Raw genomic sequence first — 15808 nt, 5'->3', positions numbered from 1 at the left:
ATATCTTACAATCGCCTTGAAAACAGATTTAATTCAAACAAAACTGTAGAAAGTTGCTTTATGTTTTAATACCAAGATACTGTAAGAGTCAGTGAAAAACCGAAATGAGCTCTAAGATAAGAAAGCTTGAGTGTCTTAGCACTAAGCCTTGACACAATTTTGTACATCTCAAAACTAAAAAAAAAAAAAAGAAAAAAGGTTAGAAACCTTAAACTCTGTGGTTCTAGCAGATAAATGATTTAATGGATCATGTAGGGATTTAATAGAATTAACTTGTATAATTACTGTATATTTTGATGATCATCCTTAGTTATTAGAACATTGAAATCGGGCAAAAGGTCCCAGTTCCTTTTTACAAATTTATCTTTTGGATGAATATAGGAATAGTAGTAAAATTGCTGGAAAAAGGGAATTGACGGCTTTAAACCTAAATTGGAGATGTTTCAAGATTTGAGCAGTTTCAAATAGAAAAAAATGTTAATTTAATATGTGAAAACCCTGATAAAAGACTAAGAATAATACATTCTATTGGAACAAAATTATTACAAAAGGATTAAGTGCTTTCTTACAGAGAGCAAGATGTATTAAAGCTTGGAGAAAGAGTATTAACAAATAGGCTTCTGTCATTTTACAGGCTGTGTTTGGAAAAAAAAAAGAAAATAGCATAATACTGTAATTCTTTAAAACTGTATTTCTGTAATTCTGTATAACAGTGCACAAATTCGGTCAATTTAGATCTCTAAGTGATACCCTCAGATCAATAGAAAATTATACAAATGTGATGAGACTTGAATAGATTCAGCAACATAAAGTAAAAAGAAATAAATATTCAAGAACCTTTTTTTCAGGGGAGTATCAAGACAAGTGTTTGAACAAATAAAAACACTGAAACTATTTTCAAAGTCTAGGGACCCCTAAACAGCAAGAAGAAATGGAAAAATATCACGTGTGAAAGATACCTCTACAACAAGAAGTAGAGAAATCTCTTATCTGGTAAGCAATGAACAAAGCTATGGCTTTTTCCTCTAAACAAATGCTTTTATATACCCTGTCCTCCAAGCACAATACTGTACATTCAAATTATTTGTTGAATTACCATATAATTGCACTGTAAAATATAAATTTGTCAACAAAGAAATGAAGGAATCCAAAGAGTTTTTTTCCCCAGTTATTCTAGATGAGTGGAACAACAAAGCTAAAATACAATTTGAGAATTGTGGGATGAATACTAAAATAGAAAGTGCAGATAGCACTCATATTACATATTAAGCTTAATTGTGGTAACTTTAAAACTTTAGTCTGAATATTCCCAGTACTTGCCAAAAGGTATAATTATTGAGGATTCTTGCAAAGTAACACTAGATCACTTATACCTGCTGTGCTCTCGAGCAATTTAACCAAATATACAAATCTTTGAAGATCTAAAATACTAGTGCTAAAAGTGCTAATGTACAATACATCTACTCTAGTTAAATTAGCTGATAAAAGGGAGAAAGAGGGAGTTATCCATCACATACATTATTAGAAGCTGAAGCCTTAAGGCAACCAACCAATTTTATGTTCTACAAGAACTCACTGGCAAACCAACACAGATCTAGATTAAGCTGTCAAAAAATTTATTTTAAAACACGTGTTTCTTAAACCTAGCCCTCATGGAACCCTAACCATGCATATTTTCCAAGATCCTCTAGCTGGAACACAGATTTGATAATTAACAAAATATATCTACAAGTGGTACCAATTATTCTTAAGGATACCTTTAACTCCTTATATGGTTCCATGAGGACAGAGTCTGAGAAAGACTGTCTTAGACAATGAATTGTCTGAAGGGGTCATACGTATGAGTATAGAAATCTTTTTTGCATCACCCTTGCATTTGACTGTTCATGTATTTCAGCATTTTAGTTGTATCTTTATTATAATTAGATGCATTTCCTGATGCACCATTCTAATGTGATATTACATAGCGTAGAGAAAGCAGAAGGCCTAAGCCTATTTGAATATAAAAAAACATGAGCCTTGGCTTCTTGTTACACAGACAAACAAAACATGCTGACCACTCCCTATCTGACACTGGGTTAACCACCTCACTAAAGAGGTTACCTGAACAGGAGACCTTGGGTACTGCCCACACCCTCTGCAAGCCACACTCACAGGTGGTCGCTTGGATCACACAAAGAAAAACAGGACAGAAACTCTGGGGGTTCTTCAGGTTTGGTAGCAAGCCAAAAAAGGCACACTAATGGGCAAAACCATATTGCACTGCAGGTGTGGCAGATATAGAAAGGTTTATATTTTGGGTGGGTTATATTGTTTCTGTATATGGTAAATACTGGCTGCTTTATTTCACACTGCAATTTAGAATTCAGTTTGAACACACCCCACGCAAGTCTAAATCTCCCTGCACATGTTACATCTGTCCCATCTGCAGTGCAACATAGTTTCGCCCATTGGTGTACTTTTTTGATTTGGTAACAAACTTGAATAAGGCCCTCTGTCCCTCAGACTAGAAGTATGGTTATCCACACATCAGGGACAATATATAATAGCCTGCAAGGTGCAGGATGTTTGGGAATTTTTGAGAGTCTGCCCAAATTTTTAAAGCAGCAATCATTTAAAAGACAAAACCAATGGTGGATGCTTGAGGTTAACAGTAACTTTCAGTATCTGTAAAGGTTTCCTTAATTTTAAAATAACATTTTAATTAAGCTATTTTTTTTCAATAATTTATTTATTTTATATTAACACAATGGGAGTCCTAGTGACCTCTTAGCATTATACTGGGACTACTGAGGTGACAACTTTGCCCAGAATGTCTAGCCTAGTGTTAGCATGAACACCCTGCTCAGCCTGACCCACATCTCCCACCTGCAGGAGAAAGAGGTTCTGCAGCAACTCAATGACTGGGGGTAATTCCAAGTTGATCGCAGCAGGAAATTTTTTAGCAGTTGGGCAAAACCATGTACACTGCAGGGGAGGCAGATATAACATGTGCAGAGAGAGATAGATTTGGGTGTGGTGAGTTCAATCTGCAATCTAACTTGTAGTGTAAAAATAAAGCAGCCAGTATTTACCCTGCACAGAAACAAAATACCCCACCCAAATCTAACTCTCTCTGCAAATGTTATATCTGCCCCCCCCCCCCCCCTGCAGTGCACAAGGTTTTGCCCAACTGTTAAAAAATTTCCTGCTGCGATCAACTTGGAATTACCCCCTGGGTGCGAAGCCTGGAGAGCAAGAAGTTAGAACATCCCATCACTGAGCGGGAGGAGGTGTGCAGCCTGGAGGTCAGCAGCCTGAAGGAGCTCTACAGGACAGAGCTGACGGATGCCCGGCAGATCCTGGAGGACACCGCCCAGGAGATAGCCAAGATGGGGGCAGGAGCTGACACTACTGAGTCCCCTGTGTGATCCTTCCAGCTCCTCTAAAGCTTCCACAGGGGATCTATCTGTGGGGATGGTGCTGCTGCTTCCCCTGGTGCACGGTTAGTGTTGCAGGTGAGTTCCTGCACTGCTTCACATAGTGTTCCCCCTGTGTGATGCCATGATCTGTGCTGTCTTCCTATTCTCCTCCCACTCTCCCCACTGTGTCCCCTTATCTCCCCTCTATGTTCCCACACTGCTCACTGTGGCCCCCATCATCCCCCCTGTGCCCCCACTCTCCCTCCTTTATATTTTCATAATATATGTATAAGAGGCTCTATTGTCTGACTTAATGTGTATAAGGGCTCTGCTGTGTGATGTAGCAAGTATCAGGGGCTCTGTTGTGTGACATAGCAAGTATCAGCGGCCCTGCTATGTGACATAGCAAGTATAAGGGGCTCTGCTGTGCTGTTATCTGGCGTAATATGTATAGGGTAATTGGCATCTTCTGTAACGTGTATAAAGGTCTCTGTTGTCTGGCATAACATGTATAAGGGGCTCTTTTGTCTGGCGTAATGTGTATATGGCTGTTGTGAGACACAGCAAGTATAAGGGGCTCTGCTGTACAGTGTATATGAAATGGAAAGGAATGTTCCCAGAGTGACTGGAAATAGATGGCGAGTCATGTTGCCAAGCCCCCATATTCTGTGGCCAGGTCCATCTTTTTTAGTACCACTAAGAATTTTTTTCTGCTTTCACATCTGATCAGCGCTAACAGTAATACGGTATGCTGCAAATCTGTGTGTATGTAGCAAATACAACACAGGGAATTTTGTCATATTTTGATCAAAACATTTAAGCTTGTAGACAACCGTCAAAGGACACCAATCTTCTGCAAATTCCTACACTAGCATACTGTATATGCCCTGTATAGATGATCCCCTCTGTACCTGGGAGGAGAGTACATTTAACTGCAATGTAATGGTGTGCTGAGCACATATGCTAGTGTAGGGGCTTGCAGAAATTGGGGTCTTTTGACGATGAACTGTACTTTAAATGTTTTGTTCAAAATATGACAAGATCCCCTGTTTTATTTGCTACATACACACAGATTTGCAGCATATAACGGTTAACTCTGATAGCAAAAGTCTTTGTTATGAATACATTACTGAAATGATAATTTTTGCATTTTAGAATAAGGGTAAAAAAATAAATAAATAAAATGTATCCACTTATTAATAATGCAGTTTGATATCAGCTTTTCCCTTTTAAAAAGGACATGGTTTACAGACTGCACAATAAATTACAGTTTAGGGGAGAGGATCCCAGAAATGCATTGAAGCCGTCATTCATTAAGCCGGGCAGCCACTTAGAAGGACAGGACTTTTTCCATCACCAACACTGTTTTAACCTAGACTGCAGCCGGGTTCAGTGTGTGAGTCCATACCGACATCAGATCCTTCTTTTTGGTGATATCTGGCATATTTTTACCTTTTTATGTAGTGTTTTATTGTTTTGTTTTTTTTACTGTGTTGTGGATCAATTCAGAAATTATTAAAACCCTGTTTTTACTCACCTGACTGATTCATGTGCATATATTCATGGAGAGCATAGAAAGAAACCTTGAAGAGCATTTCCCCGTATGTCTGAGACCACAGGTCTGGTGACTGATAGTAGGAATGGCATGTCCATGGACAGATTTTGGAGATCAGCGAACCAATGGCGCCTGGGCCATGCGGGAGCTATCAGTACCACAGTACATCCTTCCTGCTTTAACTTGCAAAGAACTCTGGGTAACAGTAATACCGGAGGAAACAGGTGTCCCAGATGGAAGGTCCACTGTACTGCTAGAGCATCCACGATGACTGCCTGTGATTCTCTGGTCCGGGATACGTAGATTGAGACGTTCTGATTATGACAAGAGGCCATCAGGTCTACATGTGGCAGAACCCATTTGTTTACCAGGTTCTGGAACACTTCAGGGTGCAGAGCCCATTCGCTGTTGTGGACGTCCTGCTGACTGAGGAAGTCTGCTTTCCAGTTGAGTATTCCTGGCAGATATACTGCAGAGATGGGCGGAAGGTGAGCCTTTGCCCACTGCAGCATGCACTCCAACTCTAGCATAGCTAGATTGCTGTCCCGCCCTGTGTATGCACCCACATTTATTGTGGGTGACCCGCAGTAATCACGAACACCTCTTCCCAATTGACAGACTTTCGCGGGGCAGCAAAGCTCCATTTTCTAGGTGGAAACGAAGCAATGTGGAGGTGGCGCTTAACCAACGGGGCATGGTGGCATGAACGGCAGGTGTGTCATCTGCATTTTTGGGGCAGATGCATGTCATCACGTGCAGCCGCTCCGAACTAAAAAATGGCAGCAGGTCACATGCCGCTGCAGCCAGGTTGCAACAGCAGGAGGCATCCAGAATTTCAGCAATCATGCTTTAATTGCAAAGCAATCGCAATTTCAGCGTGATCGCAGTGGGTGTGCTGCATGTTGGGTGGCCTTGTCTTGCGATGGGACGGCCCCCAGCATGTGATTCAAAGGATTGCAAATTCTGCTTAAAAGCAGAATTTGCAATCCTTACTGAATAACCACCTTGGTTTTCACTAGTTCTTGACATAACATGTAAAGCATTGACTAGAGAACTTTGTCATGCTAGTGGAAGGTAGAGATTCAAGAGATTAATGGTCTGAACACTCAACATGAAATACCAGGTCAAAATATCATGAGTGGCTCCTATCTGCAAATCCAGATATTTGAATTGGTGAAGTGATTGGGGATGGACAGATTTTTTTTTCCTGCACCTTCACTAGTCAAATTTGTCAGATTATACATTGTAAGAAAAATACCTGTAATACCCTATACTGTACAGAAACCATGGGGTTTGACATCAATACACAGTACAGTATGTCTGAATTGAGTTAATGTGATGATATAGGCAGTTTATAAAACAATGAAAAATGCTTCACATATCTTTGAACTTCAGCAGACTGTCAAAAAGATGGAAAAAAATAATAGTTCATGTTATAGCATTTGTAGACATTTTACTCTGAAAACCAAGCTTGATGACTGAGGGGGGTATTCAGGTTTGCTAACAAACCCCCCAAAAAAGATAACAAGTGGGCAAAACCATGTGGCACTGCAGAGAAATTTAGATTTAGGTGGGTTGTATTGTTCGTGTTCATGGTAGATGCTAGCTGCTTAATTTCAACATTACAATTTAGATTTCAGTTGAAATCTCTGCACAGGTTACATCTGCCCCACCTGCAGTGCCACATGGTTTTGCCCAATTGCTAACTTTTTTTGGTTTGCTAACAAACATGAACAAGGGCCAGAGTACCAAAGGAAATATCAAATCTGAAATGTATTGCTAATTTCTAGATCACTGAAACTTCAAATTAGTTGATCATCACACAGTAGTAATAAGGAGATAAACTTGACAATAATTGAAAGGCCGAAACATAATTTTGATTTATTTATTTTATCTATCGTATTATGGGGGTAATTCCAAATTGATCGCAGCAGGATTTTTGTTAGCAATTGGGCAAAACCATGTGCACTGCAGGGGAGGCAGATATAACATGTGCAGAGAGAGTTATGGGCCCTACTCATTAGACGATGCGCCGCCGAGGTGCCCGACGGCCGAAACGGCCGACGAGCGACCCGGCGGCGGGGGGGCAGTGACGGGGGGAGTGAAGTTTCTTCACTCCCCCCGTCACGCGGCTGCATTGAAGTGCAGGCAAATATGGACGAGATCGTCCATATTGGCCTGCATGCACAGCCGACGGGAGACCAGCGATGAACGAGCGCGGGGCCGCGCATCGTTCATCGCTGGAGTCTTCACACTGAAAGATATGAACGAGTTCTCGTTCATTTATGAACGAGATCATTCATATCTTTCAGAAAATCGGCCAGTGTGTAGGGCCTATTAGATTTGGGTGGGGTGTGTTCAATCTGCAATCTAATTTGCAGTGTAAAAATAAAGCAGCCAGTATTTACCCTGCACAGAAATAAAATAACTCTTTCTGCACATGTTATATCTGCCTCCCCTACAGTGCACATGGTTTTTCCCAATTGCTATCAAAAATCCTGCTGCGATCAACTCAGAATTACCCCCTATAGTGCCTCCTTTTCATAGTAAGTATGGTAGACATTAAGTAGCTAAACAATTTCCTCCACTTTATTGATGCCTGTTCAACACAATTGGTAATGTGCATAGAACTTAAGGTGAAAAGTATGCCAAAACAGTTCGTTTGCTAAAAAGTTGGAGATTAAAAATTACCATTCCAAACAACAGTGCCAGCGTTTCATAATCAATCCACTCCACTACTTTCACCAAGCTCGGTCTCTACAATCAAAAAGGAAAATAAATGTATTAAACAAAACTGTAAATTACCCATATAATTCGAGTCACAAAATGTACACTTCATTTAATAATCAACAATTCCCTATTCATTAATGAATGTCAATTAACAAGTCTACAGTATGATCAGTATTTTCAAATGCTACTGGTTTATGCAAATTTCAGTAATGTACTAATGTGTATTTTCTATGCCTGAGTAAAATGAAATAATCCTAATGTTTGAAACCAGGATCAAGTTGATTGATTTATAGCAACACTGCACCTCATACATTCTTTTTTATGGTCTGTTCTTTTAAAAAGCTGCAATATTTTAGTAATAGTGAAAAGTAGCTGTACACAATCTCTTCATTGGACACCACGCATGTCAATCTCAAAATCCCAATTGGGCCGAATTATCAATATCTAAGTCTTGTGTGGGCTGCAAGAAAAAGAAAGAACGATATAGAAATACTAATATATATATATATATATATATATATATCTATATAGATATATATATATAGATATATATATATATATAGATATATATAGATATATATATATAGATAGATAGAGAGAGAGAGATGCACACACACATATATGCAGGGTGAGTATCCTTTATTCAAAAATGCTTGGGACTAGAAGCATTTTGGATATCTGATTATTCCATATTTTGTATTTTTATGCCCCAACTATAGTGCCAACACATAATGCCCCCACACTATGGTGCCAGTTGCACATGTCCCCCAGTATACTGCCAGTTACACATAATGTGCAGCATGCCCCAGAGACTTACATTAACAGGATGTCCCTTCATGGGCATGCTGCTTCAGGGCTCTGTCTGTATGTCAGGGCTCCGTGGCTCCCTGCTTCACACCGCTGCTGGCCAGGACTCCATTTTTGGGTGCCGGTGGCCGATGCAGACAGCTGTCAACATCACCATGTGAGGATGGAGTTTGAATGCTGGGGACACAGTTCTGGCTGAAGTTAACCCCTGCCAACAGGCTACAAAAGGATCTTTGACCATAAAAGGATGCGGTAAGGGCCATATGAGTTTGACAACCCTGTTGTACACAGTTAATTTCAAGTCATGTAACGACATTCTAGAGCATACCTATTACTAATTTACTATTAGGATCTAATTTTTCCCTCCTAGGCCTATCCTAGTCTCATCATGTCCATTTAAGACATTTCAAACACATTAGGGTGTTGTGTATACGCTCAACAACCATCGACGTAAGTGGCTGACTGAGGAAGTGAAATTAAAGAAATTACAATTACAAAGCAGGGGAAGGCTGAACAAGATCTCTTTATACTTCCAGCTTGTATTTTTCAGATGTTAAGGTTTGAACATTACAGTAAAATGTTGAGGTCAATCAAGATCTGTAGGAAAGTGTCCTAAAACAACGTGTGATCTGGTGAAATATGCAAATGAGAATTACCTGTTATTAATCAAGATGGTGGATCTATTATGTTTGAGTATTTGTAGCATTTTAGTTTATCAACTTACGTCTCCAACAGCTGCCAGTGCTGCAAGAGCTGCCAAGGAGCCCAACATTGCTGCTAGAGTTCTGTGGACAATCTAAACATATGAAGAAAAGAAAAGTTTAATTTCTTTAATGTATTATTAAGTGCCAGTAACAATTATCCAGCATAAAAAGTTGGTAGAATAAACACACACACACATTTACATAATAATGATGTATCAATTTTTAACACTCGAAAAAGATACACAATCAGATATCCATGGTAACATTGCAATACCCCCAATAAGGGAAAAAAAGCCTATTGAATCCTTTTTATTACACTTCAGTATAATTATATCACAAACAGGCCAGAAGTACAGTATCAAATGGAAAAAGCTCTATTGCCAGCCAAAGGAGCTACTTACCATGGGATATGGTCCTTAGGTCGACCTTACTTAGGTTGACATTCAATAGGTCGGTCACTACTTGTCGACATGCATTAGGACGACATCTGGAAAAGGTTGACATGGCAAAGGTGATCACATGAAAAGGTCGACATGGCAAAGGTCAACACATGAAAAGGTCATCATGCGTTTTTCCATTTTTTTATTTTGTATGATCCACATGGACTACAATTGGGAAGAGAACCTGTGCTGAGTGTAGCAAAGCACCTTGCCCAAAGCATGGTAAGCGAAGCAAGCCATGCGAGAAGACACTGTGCACTAATTGGAATTCCCAGTCACTTTACTAACAAAACCATACCAAAAACACTTAATAAACTCATGTCGACCTTTTCAGAGTGTCAGCCTACTGCCTGTTGACCAATAGTGGTCAACCTATTGAGTGTCATCCTTAATAGGGTCGATCCAACAAACCCATTCCCTTACCACAGTGACACCTGGTGCTGCGCCGCAAGGAAGCTTTCCGGGGGTGGAGCTTCATGTCTCACCCCTACTTTTGCCAGCTGCCCCTGGGTTGTGCTGTGGCTGCAGTGCCAGATCCTACACAGTGACAGGAGCAGAGTGCTGCACATAATGTTACAGTGCAGCACCCAGCTCCTGTCACTGAGCTGGAGACAGAATTTTGGAGTCACTCCTTGGCAGTTTACACCCGGGTGCGGGCCGCACCCCCCTTGTTTTGCCACTGATGCTGGTAAAACAGGACTATTACTATTATTTATTCTTACTACACTATTTATATGGTGCCAAAAGGGATCTGCAGCTTCATATAAAAGTAAATAGAATTTCATGCAGAATAGTCTCAGTTTACAGAGAATAATGCACTATACAGAATCATCGAGTGAGCCGTGATTCTATGAACAAAATGCCTTGTTAATGAGAGGTCAGATGAGAATGGCCATGCCTTTCCAAGCTAACAGAAAGGCAACAGTGATAACCATGAGTTAAAACTATAGTAAACAAGACAAGACCCCATATTTGAATGCATGTCCATCTTTTCATATGAGCTCAATGGATAGTTGCCCAAGGTCCCCAGGAGTATATGCACTCTAGGCTGATAGCTGAGGGTCCCCTTTTCGAGTGCTACCAGATTTTTTTTAAATCCACCCTGGGGACCGGCAAATCAGTTACAAAGTCCATCGACAGATGGGTCCATGGGCGTCGTGGGGTGGATAAGGGCATTAACTCTCTTGCTGGAGACTGTCTAGATACCTTATGTTGCACTAATTTAGTGTGCAAGGAGATGAACACTGTTATATCTGCTTTCAAAGAAGGCCACCAGTAAGATCTTCGTATGAATTCTACAGTCTTATGGATTTCAGTATGACCAGCAAAACAGGAGGCATGAGCCCAGGCTAAACAGTATGTTTGTATGTAACTTCGGAGATACAAACATTTTCCCTAGAGGATGATGAAGTTTCGTGGAAGAAAATACTTTAGATTCTAAGAAAGGATGCTCCTGAAGAACTTCATCAGATTCAACTGAAGAAAGGGAGTGAGAAAGCCTCTGCTTTTTGATTGAGTTAAGACATAGTTGAAGTAGTTAAAAACATGGCCTAACAAACCACTTGAGGATTAAGGCATTGAATGTTCTTAAAAAAACCATAAGCTCCCGGTTTACTGAAAACATCAGAAAAATATATACTGAGACAGAATCTGTAAGAATTATGTGATTAAGGTTGTTTTGAGTGGTTTCACACACTGGAGGCAAGACAAAAGGCAAGACCCTTCCAAAACAGGAACGCCAATACACTTGAGAATTGTGCTTACACTGCCAAGGATATCAGAACACTATTCCATGTGAAGCTTTAGGCATAACTAAAAGTTGTATCTGCTCCTTATGAAGAGCATCTGCAGTACATGAATCTGCACTGAAAGAGTCTGCTGTGTGATGACGAAATGCGGCCACCATCAACTGCAGAAAACTAGATAGGGTGATGCAGATACTGCACTGGGGTCTGGAGTTCCCAAACTATATCTGCCAAAATAATGTTTCCAGTAGCTCCAGAATCTATGAAAGAGAATATTCTTAGATCAATTTGGAGGCCGGGACAACACTACTAACCTGGTGTCTCCTTGGCTTGCTAGGAGTGCTAGTTTTCCAGATGTTGAGTACAGGATGATACCATGTGCCCAAGAAGCTCTATAGTAAAAGGCACAGGATCTTCAGGCGTAGACTTTGACATTCTTCTGAGCTAAGCCAAGCCCTATTAATCTGCATGGTTTCCTCTGAGAGCACTGTAGTCAGTGTACTTGGAAGAACTAGCAGTGGAAGTTGGGATATATAACAATCAATTCTACCCTTTTCAGACTGCCATTCTCTAAAACGTAAGTCCACCTTGTTGCATTATTAAATAAGATTTAGTCTGATTTTGATGGCAAATCTCGAGCGGCCAAATCATCCTTTAGATGGTAAAATAATCCACTCCAGAAGATCAGTGCCTCCTCATTCCACAGTAGCTACAAAGCTCAAGTTTGAAACAGAATTATATATTGATCTACAGTCCTGTTCCCCTGACGTAGGCACATGATTTCAATGTAGGTTGAATTGGCTCTTCCTGGCTCATCAAAAAATTTCTGAAAAGTTTACAGGAATTCAAGTTGCAAGGGACACTTGTATAGAGTCATACCGTGCGCTGAAATCTTGGATTCCAGTTAGGTGATTTCGGGAGCCAATCCGCTACGAGGAAGGTCTGCTGACTCCATTATCCAATGGATTAGCAGAGGCAGGTATACACTAGGAAGCTGGGAGGTCAGAAAGAGCTGCAGGGGATGTACTGTAGCATCAGTAGAGACAGATTTTTGTAATGATTAGGACAGTGGTTCCAAAACGGTGTGCTTAGGCACACTGTGTTGCATCGGGACACTTTCAGAGGTGCCTTGGATTGGTGGTCCAGGACCAACTAAGATTATTAATGGGTAATGTAACAGGCAAAACAGGATGTAGTTATGATCCTGGCGGTCAGCATACCAATGCTGGGATCCCAGCCGCCAGAATGCCGGCATGGGGCCCAGGACTATTCACACTTGTGGGTGTCCATGACACCCATAGAGTGGGAATAGAAACTGTGACGAGCGCAGCAAGCCTCCAAGCCCACAAGGGGCTTCATCGTGCTCGCCCTCCTATCAGCATTCTGGTGGCTGGGATCCAGACCGCTGGTCACCCATACCCAACCTGGCAAAACCACTGCTGGCGGCTGCCAATCATAAACTGTGTGGACAAACAGAAGCAAATCTTGTTCCTCACCACATAACTGAACCTAAGGATGACATATAAAGTAATTTTACTTAACTTAATATTTTTTTCTAAATTTCTTAAGAAACTTTTGGCCTAGGGGTGCTGTGAAGAAAAATTCTGATACTCCGGGGCGCAGTGATTTAAAAAAAAGTCTGGGAAACACTGGGTTAGGATGTTGAGTAACTCTTACAAACTGGTCTGGTCTGGGATTGCAAAATTCAAAGGAAATGGAAATTAAAAGGTATTGTAAATACTGTAATATGGATACTATGGAAGAATTAGACATTTGAGGAGCATGGAAAGATCTGCAGTGAGCAGATTATTATTAGAGATTCAGCGCGATTTTGCCAGTAGCTGTGAAAGACAGTGATGCAAGAAACTGGACATGTGGATGATTTGTTCTTTTTTATGTAGGATGAGTGTGGTAGGTGCAAGAAACAATACAGCTCATGAATGCAGACTAGCAGACCTTGCGGGAGGCGAGCTGACTTGGGTGCCCAAACAGCATTTTTCACGATCGCACCAGCACTTTGGTCAGGTTTAGCTGCTTTACGTGGATAAACCTGACCTCTATGGGTGCGATCAGCACGAAAACCAGAAACAATTGAATATAGCCCCCACAATCTCCCATAACTTTAGACAGGAGAATGTGCGCAATAATCATTTGAATACCACCCAATGAACTCTATAGCTAGTGTAGTGAGTAGGGTGTGAGACAGGCTCCCAGCATTTAGATCCCATCCCCATGTGTGCCTCCCCAGCCATTCACTGCATGTCACTGGTACATACTGTATGAAGTACTGTTATATAGGGAGCCTCATCCAGTTAATTTTCCGGGAGGTAGAAGCATCAAATCACAGTTAAATGGGGGAACATTTTCTCATTCATAAACGGAATTATTTTTACACAATGCTTTACTTCGCATTAGTTAAAAAGAAAACATTCTTAAAAACACAAAATATATTACATTTTCTAAAACCTCACTAAGAAATTTAAATCCCTTACCTCAAATATGATTAGTGCATAAACTCCTGCTAAGATAATGGCAGCAATTGTTACTTGGGTCTCAATGCTTGCACTAAGGTACTGATAAGATAAAGAAACTGGAACAAGTCGAGACTCCTGTAGAAATGCTTGAATGTTTATTGAAATGGTTTCACTGTGAAGAAAGGGAGGGGGGGGGGGATCCGTAAGATTAGCCAGTCACACACAATTACTTTTGTTATTCAAATAGCTAAAATGCAATTAGCAAAAGTCTACAGGTAGCAGCAGTTATTTGTAAAAACATGACAATTTTCTTTTACCCATTGATAGTAAATCATTCCTTGCAGAGTTAACATAAAAAGTACAATATTAAAGCATAATGAAAGATTTGAATGCATGAAAGCAGACAGAATATTTGACAGAAAGCTTAGAAAAAATTTAATACTGGAAAAATCACCACTTCTACTGTACAAATAATTCATAGAGTGCAAAAAATAATAATTTCTGCATGCTTTAGGTTGGAGTCATCTCATGAGCACTTTCTATAGAGCAATTTATATTTGCATGTGACAGGTGCAGAAGAAACCTTCGGAGTGCTATTCTTTGCTACAGCTGTTTTCATACTGTCACTATATACAGTTGTACATGCTACATTTTATATGTTGTCAGGCTATATAATACAGTATGTTCATACAATATCTAAGCAAACCTTAGATGTCAGATTGTCTGAGGGAAACAAAAAACAACAAAGGTATGTCCTGAGGAAACCAAACTGACTCCCCCCCTCCCCAAATCTGAGATAATGGTACAGTATCTAAGATTTCTCCAAATAGATATTTTCACTCAAAGGGGAGCACCACCAATTTAGTCTTTGAGTAAACCTCTGCAACCACAGGCATAACCATAATTCTCTTCTTATAACAATTGCAGAGACCATGGTTTTATAAGCTAATTTTATTGCTTCCAAAGATGCTTCACATACAAATTCCGTTGCCAACATCATATCTGATCCAAGTTTTAGGAGTTCATGCCTTTTTATTCATTCCTGTATATTTCTCTCAAGGTCATTACCCCAGATTCATAACACTCTGTTACAGCTGTAGCAAAACTAGGCCCCAATGCTGTCCCAAAGATTAGGTGCAATTTTTTTTTTTATAACACCCTCAATTCTACTCTCCATCGCATCTTTAAAAGGAGTTAACATCGTCAAGCGGAATTGTGTTTTTTTCTGGACAGCCTGGCTACTGCTGAGTCTATCGTAGGTGGCATATCCCAAAGCTCAACCATATGTGGAGGAGGCTGCTACAGATCAGTGGAGCTACATTCTGCACATTTCCTTCCCACAAATCCTATTGGTAACTTCTTACAAATCCCACAAGAAATAACCTTCTTTTTCTTTGCAGATTTTCCTACCACCTTCTCACTTGTGGACTGTGTATCTAACCTAAAATGAGCATAATACTAAGATATAGTGCTTAACTAACTGACAAAAGAAATAGAAAAAAATATCCAAAAATACCACCAGTAATGGTTCTCCTGTTCTGCATTCTTGGTGCAGTACCTTATGCTCACACATGTCTGGAAGCTACTACCTAGAAACACCACTTCCTATGATACTTCTTATCCCAACATGTATCACGTGTTGTAATATCAGCTACCCATAATGTATGTTCTTGAAGGAACAGCAGACCCATGACTCATGGCATCAAACCGGATCTTAACTCATCACACCTGACGGAGGACAGGATGCAGTTAATATAATGGCTGTCAGGATCCTGGCAGTCACGAGACAGATGACTGAATCCCGACAGCTGGTAAAATGCCGGTGGCCAGAACCCCAACCACAGCCTGTTATTCCTACTCGGGTGGTGGGTCCACGCCACCATCAGAGTGGGAATAGATCCTGTGGTGAGCGCAGCTCACCGCTGGGCCTGAAGCATGGCGAGCCCATGAGG

At 40.5% G+C, this 15808-nt stretch overlaps 1 protein-coding gene across 2 annotated transcripts in view; it reads right to left on the bottom strand.

The window, feature by feature from the left end:
• The window catches only part of OCA2 (OCA2 melanosomal transmembrane protein), a 414138-nt gene that overhangs the window by 296270 nt on the left and 102060 nt on the right, over nt 1-15808 (bottom strand). For both annotated transcript variants that reach the window (XM_063953301.1, XM_063953302.1), the window contains 3 exons: nt 13875-14028; nt 9218-9289; nt 7648-7713 (listed from right to left, as the gene is read on the bottom strand). In XM_063953301.1, the coding sequence (XP_063809371.1) occupies nt 7648-7713; nt 9218-9289; nt 13875-14028 (292 nt within the window). The remainder of the gene's footprint in view (nt 1-7647; nt 7714-9217; nt 9290-13874; nt 14029-15808) is intronic.

This window comes from Pseudophryne corroboree, chromosome 2 (genome assembly GCF_028390025.1).
Source record: "Pseudophryne corroboree isolate aPseCor3 chromosome 2, aPseCor3.hap2, whole genome shotgun sequence".
Classification (NCBI taxonomy): domain Eukaryota; kingdom Metazoa; phylum Chordata; class Amphibia; order Anura; family Myobatrachidae; genus Pseudophryne; species Pseudophryne corroboree.
The sequence above is the reverse complement of the archived record's forward strand: the minus strand, read 5'-3'. Positions and strand labels throughout refer to the sequence as shown.